Source organism: Thermobia domestica, chromosome 6, assembly GCF_964235325.1.
Source record: "Thermobia domestica chromosome 6, izTheDome1.hap1.1, whole genome shotgun sequence".
Taxonomy (NCBI): domain Eukaryota; kingdom Metazoa; phylum Arthropoda; class Insecta; order Zygentoma; family Lepismatidae; genus Thermobia; species Thermobia domestica.
In genome coordinates, this window is record NC_137459.1 from 197,095,090 (window position 1) to 197,101,465 (window position 6,376).

At 36.6% G+C, this 6,376-nt stretch overlaps 1 protein-coding gene across 1 annotated transcript in view; it reads right to left on the reverse strand.

Moving 5' to 3' along the window:
- Nucleotides 1-2,754: 2,754 nt before the first annotated feature.
- Nucleotides 2,755-6,376, reverse strand: part of ras (Inosine-5'-monophosphate dehydrogenase ras) — a 67,292-nt gene continuing 63,670 nt past the window's right edge. Inside the window, exon 10 of the mRNA XM_081760863.1 lies at nt 2,755-2,833. Coding sequence (XP_081616989.1) covers nt 2,755-2,833 — 79 coding nt within the window. The remainder of the gene's footprint in view (nt 2,834-6,376) is intronic.

Below are 6,376 nucleotides of genomic sequence, written 5' to 3' on the forward strand. Positions count from 1 at the left end.
CCGAGTAACTTTTGAGAAAATCGTGAGGGAAAAATAACTCCCCGAATAAACTCTCTTGAGGATTCTTTCAGGGTAAGCGAGTTATTCCATATTTCTAGGTTTTTAATGAAATATTTATTTCTGAGTACGAACAAAATTGCTTGACTCATTTTTGAGAAAACCGTGGAGGAAAAACACCCCCAAGAGTAAACTACCCCTCGCATATTTTTTCAGGACAAACGAGTTTTGCCATATTGTTAAGTTATTAACGAAATATTTATTTTTGAAATATGAATAAACTCTTTTGAGTCGTTTTTGAGAAAATCGCCCAGACAACACTCCACCAAGAATAAACTACCCCTCGCATTTTTTTTAGGACAAACGAGTTATGCCATATTGATAAGTTATTAATGAAATCTTTATTTATGAAATATGAACGAAAACATTTGAGTCCATTTTGAGAAAACCACTGAGAAAAAACTCACCTCCTTAGTTAAACTACCCCTTGTAGATTTTTCTCAGATAAATGCCTTATACCACAAAATAGGGTTGCTAATTAAATATTGATTTATAAAAAAAGAAAGAAAACAAGATCGTTAGAGCCAGTTATGAGAAAATATCTTTTTTCTATTTTCATCGTACAGGAAACTACCTTTGTTTTGGGAGTAGGAGGGAAATACAAAAACTATAGGAAATACTATGAAAATCTTAAACTAAAATTTGGTGCAGATAAGTTGAACGGTATGGCCTCTAGGCGAGTGCAAAGAAAAGTGTAGCGAACGGACGGACGAACAGATAGACATGTATCGAAAAATAACTTTTTTGGTGTTACGGGCTATAATACGTGTAAATTCGTTGAAATCTCAAATTTGATTTTTTTTCGAACACCATACTTTCTTCTCTCATTTGTCACTTCAAAGTAAAAGGAACTCAGAACTACAGATAAAAGACACCTACTTTTACACATAGACATTTATTGATTTAAAACTGTTTTAGTTTGTGTCATTTCACTTCCAATTGAAAGGTTTTACAATGATTTACGGCATACCAATGACGAGACGGAAGTTTTCAGGAAGTAAATGCATTCAGAAGTCTAGACTGCATTACAGCTATCAGCCTGTTTTTATTTCTGCAATTGTTAACAGCTGTAATTTCGTCGAAACGCTACATGAAATAATTTTTGGTTGACGTCATTGTGTTACTATTTTAGTATTGTTCTCTTCAGACTTGGTTGAAGTTTTGTCTTAACGGTTATACATTTTTTTCTTATTTCGTCGTTACACATAAGAATAAAATGTTGTGGTGACTGGATAGATTTGAACCTACGAACATTGAGTTTTTATTCTTCAAACAATTTACCAATGAAGCAAGCTTTGTCCTCACGTTAACGTACGGTTACAGGGTTTATTACGATTTAAATAAAATGGCTGGCTGTTAGAGTTTCCTGCTCACATATTTCGATAAAAAAATTTTATTGCTTCGTAGATACATAGAGCAATGTTTAGATACACATTTTAGGAGAGTGCATTTTAGTGTATATAATAATTTCATGCCAGATAAAAGCTGGATAAATTTTAATAGCATATTTCATATGTAGTTCTCAATAATAGACTTGTTGTTCGGGATGACGTTCCAAGGTTTAGCATTGACTAGCAGTTTTTGCTATTAATATCCCTTCTAGCAATATTGGCAGTGGACAAAAGTTAGCCCGTGTTAAAACTTTTTGCTACTAATTTAGTTATTTTACTTTATTATTTAACGAATATATTGAAAATTGTCAGAGACACGTATGCAGTAATTTATTTCGGGAGGGGTCCGACTTCAATATTAGGATAAATTATAATAAAATTTTAAAAGATAATCCCCAAAATTAGGCTAAATTTACAGAAAAGTTGGGGTTTCAGAGGGGTCCGGACCCCCTGGACCCACCCCTAAATGCGTCCTTGTTTGTCAGGAACATTTCCTCATTTTGAAACCCTCAAAAACTTCGGATAGACTATACAAAGGAAAACGAGTTATTTTCGATGAAATATCACTTCAAGGAGACGCGTCAGTTTTATTGCACATGGTGGTATCCCACGTTCACAATGGCAAGAATTCCTTTCCTCTGATTCTCTGTCATTGTGCTCTATCGAAAGGTTAGGTTTGTAACATATTACTCCTACGAACAAGCATGACTGGCAGATAGGAATACTGAACACAATTCCAGAGAAATGCATGCTGAACTTACGTTTATAGCTACGCTTTGGTGATTTGCCCTCAAGGTCAATCGAGTGGTAATTCAGTTCCGTCTCTGTTTTTAAGCCATGTTCGTATTACTTCGAACAGTTTTGATAATGAAAAGCATGCCTCTTAATATAACAGACTTCTTTCGCGTAAGAAATCGAAACTCAGTTGGTCAGAGCAACTAGTCTGTAAGAATTAGGTTGTTAGTTAGTTAGGAGCCCAGTACGAGTAAGGGTTTTTATTACTATTGTTTTTATCTTTTTTATGTGAGGAAAAATCAAATTGTGACATCGCGATATCAAATATATTTGATTAGGTAGCTTTATCTTAGCTAAACTTTAAACATCAGTAACCGTCGAAATTATTTCACTAACCGATCACTTACTGAACATTTCAAACACGTCAAACCAGTGGCATAACATGAAGGTTAACCTGTCCTCCGCAGTCCTTAGTTATGCGTCCGTACTTTCAAGGGCGGACTAAGGGCCGGGCGACTGCCCGGGGCGCCAGAGAAAGAGGGGCACCAAAACGAGCCTCAAAAAGTAAATTTTATAATGTGCTTTCTACTGACGTTTTTGGTTTATATTCTTTTAAAGTAGTGGCAATTATATGATCTTTTTCCATTTCACTATGAAAGAAGAGAGTTTCATAGTACTAAGGGGGCTGTATCGAAAAATTGAGAGATGGCATGTAGAATAAAGAGTGCCGGGAATTAAGTATTGTTTGTTTGTTTGCTTGAGTTTAGCGTTCCACGGTTATGCCTTAATGGGCAAGGGAGATGTGGATACTAATTATAGTGGAATCCGAACCACTTTTATCGTTCAACAGTAATCCACCGGGAATTGGACCCGGTACCACAGAAGGCAGGCGTGTTAGCCACTAGACCAGGGGGGGGGTGGAGTTGGTATTGTTTATAGCGGGCCATATTCTTTGTGGAGTTTTCCTAGGTAATGGATTTTTTTTTGAAAATGGGTTTAAAACAGGGGCGTCATTTAGGGAGGGCAGGGAGGGGCATTTCCCCCCTGAGTTTGAGATGTATATAGATTTTATCATTAGAATAGTAGTAAATCAGTGAAAAACGCGAAATTTTACTTATATCAAGAGGTCTTGCCCCCCCCCCCAAAGCAAAATCTGAAATGATACTCCTGGTTTAAACTATTAAAAACACTATGATAAAATGTAAAATATAGGCTACTACTAGGGGAAGGGCGGGCCGCGGTGGCTCAGTGGTAGAGCGTTCACCTCTGGTGCTAGGGGTCTCGGGTTCAAACCCTGCTCCCGCCAAGTGAACTTTGTGGTGGACAAACACCGTGTGCGTGGGTTTTCTCGGGGTTCTCCCGTTTCCTCCCACTTTCTTCATTCCACCATTTCATTCATTACTCATTATCACCGTCTCCTTTAGCCTAACCGGCATAATCGTGGGACGTAAAACTCAAAATTTCATTTCATTTTCATTTTTCATTTTACTAGGGGAAGGGCGCCAAAAAGTCACTTTGCCCGTGTGAAAATTTGGCCTGCTCCGCCCCGGCGTACTTTCTGTATATTTTTTGGCCTTGCAGCTTGTGCGGTCCCCACGCCACATTGTTGCGGGGGCGCTATTTACGCCTACCCTTCGAACGTAATTCAATAACTTTTTAAGAAATTCTACCATCAGCGTGGAAACGGGAATATATTTTTCTAATAGTCCCATAGAACTTTCACTCAGAACGCCAGATGCAATTTTTCAGAGTGGGCTCTGGCTAAGTAGAAGGAAGATCTGTTTCCTAAGTAAGTTCCTTTCAGAAAGTTTGCTATTTCTTTAACAGTGATGTAAATAAACATACTCATCGTTATTAGCTCGACACCAAACCATCCTGGACAAATCCCTCTAGAACAATGATCGGCAAAAGTTATTCTGCCTAATTTTATAAGCGACTCAAGGGTGAAACACTTGTTAACGAAAGCAATGTTGTGTATATACTGCCTTGTTTCTGACAAAATATAAAGTCTTTTGTAATCTTTAGACACTTTTCCTATTCTTTTTGTCACCCTTGGTTGTGTAGGGAAGCCTCGAACAAATAAAGAAGAGGTAATATTACAGATAAGGGGCGCTATATATATATTAGGTATTTCTTTTGTTACCTAACCATAACGGCCTAGGGTCGTATTCAGTAGAATAAAAAATGCTACGTGATATTACATTCACAAAGGAGGAAAGGATGCTCTAAATATATTTCTTATTCATTTTGTCTGCCCTGCTTCTCAGAAATTATATACCTTCTGTTGGAGGGTGCTGAAAAGAGAGGAGGGGAAATAAAACGTCGTGCCCCCTCATACATTTTAAATTTTGTGACGTGGTTGCTCAAATTATTACTAAAGAAAGCACTTTAAACTAAGATGTCTAAAGTTACAACATTATGTAAGGGTGGCATATTCAGGAATAATAATAATAATAATAATAATAATAAATATGAATGTCTTTGGAGAGCCGAAATGATGTGACACGAATCATTATAGGTAGAGCTTTAAGATGAGTGGTCATAGGGGAGGAAAAACAGGATTTTTCTCTCTCTGACTCTCTAACGTTAAGATTATGTGCTGAAGGTAAGAAGCATCATCATTCTACAATAGGTTGCTTTTACGTAGAATATCTATTACTTGAGCTCTCCTCCTTCGGGCAACTTTGCTTATGTAGTAAATTCAAAACAATTTCAATTTAAGACAAATATTTATAGAGAAAATTAAACATTTAATAGGGAAATCTGTTATCAAAATATCCAAACTTTTTTTTTTTTTGGTATCGTCATGAGTTTTACACATATGTTACATTTTGATTCTTTCCCAAATAAAAAATAAATAAAATAACCTTAGTGATAAAAATGACAACAGTACTTCCAAGGGATTCGAACCCTCTACCTTCGGTATACAAACTCGTTGCCTTATCTAACTGAGCTATTTGCTTTCTTACGTAAGTTGAACCTGTTCTACAGTAAAGACGATTTTTCATTACGATTGGGCTAACAATTAGTCTTTTTCCATAGGTAATTTCCACTATTTGCACTATCTATACGTTAATACTTAGCATAGATTCATATATTTGGAATTCGCTGATAATGCATATAATAAGACATACTAGAAATATTTCGTTAAAATTTTCGTTTGTAGATCTAATCCACGCTTCTCTCAATGACATAGATGTCGCTGCTTCGTGTTGAACTGCAGAATTCCCTCGCGTTCTTGAAAATTTCCCACTTTAGCAGAGTTGGTAATTCTCGAGATTTCTGTCGATTTAATGTTTTTTGCTTCTAATTTCTTTATTTTAAGCTAATATCTAACACAAATATTAAAAACGGGTTTGTTATTAACCTGTCCTGCTGGGGAAACCTTAAGAAATTTCGAACATATAAAGAAAACGGAGATATTTTCAAAAAAACTTCAAAATAAAGAGACGCGTCATTTATTTTGCTCATAGTAGTACATTGATGATGGACCTCGCTCTAGTCCATCTTCAACAACACTGACCCAGAAAACATTGCAAAATATAAGACCTTTGATAGGTTATAGAAACTATTGGCATTTCGTACACAAATATGTCGCAGAGTATGGGGAAAATATTGGCGAGAAAGGTTCAAAACAGTCTGAATGCTGGACACAGTCGGCAGGGAGTTCAGTGTTCTTTCCAAGAACACTTCCTCCTCTCCCCTCGGACTTGAAATATCGCCCTGCGCTGGAGCTAAGATATGCCAAATAGTGTCTAAATATTCTCCCTACTATTTTGACTTCTCTCCAGACAAACTTTTCTATAGGAAAACGCGAGCGAATGCTTGTGAAAACAACATGTATTTATATGAAGAGGACAGAATCAGGTTTTAGTAAAATTCATAATTCAGGAAATAACTTACATCCACAACTTTAAACCTGAGAGAGGTTTGGAAGCAACAGAAAACACACTTCATCTCTACTCGCAAAATACTCATATAAGATAGTTCAGGGTAAGGTGATGGCCAGAATTTTATGGAATTCGAGGGCATTGTTATGGGAAGTAGCAGTGATACGTGACTGGAGTATACTATTGAGAACAATTAAGCCGCTTGTTTAAAAATAATAAAATGTGAGATCGCCGCGGAAAACTGTCTACAATCGTTCTGATGGAACAAGACAAAGTTTATAGATGTAACAACGAACTCCGAAG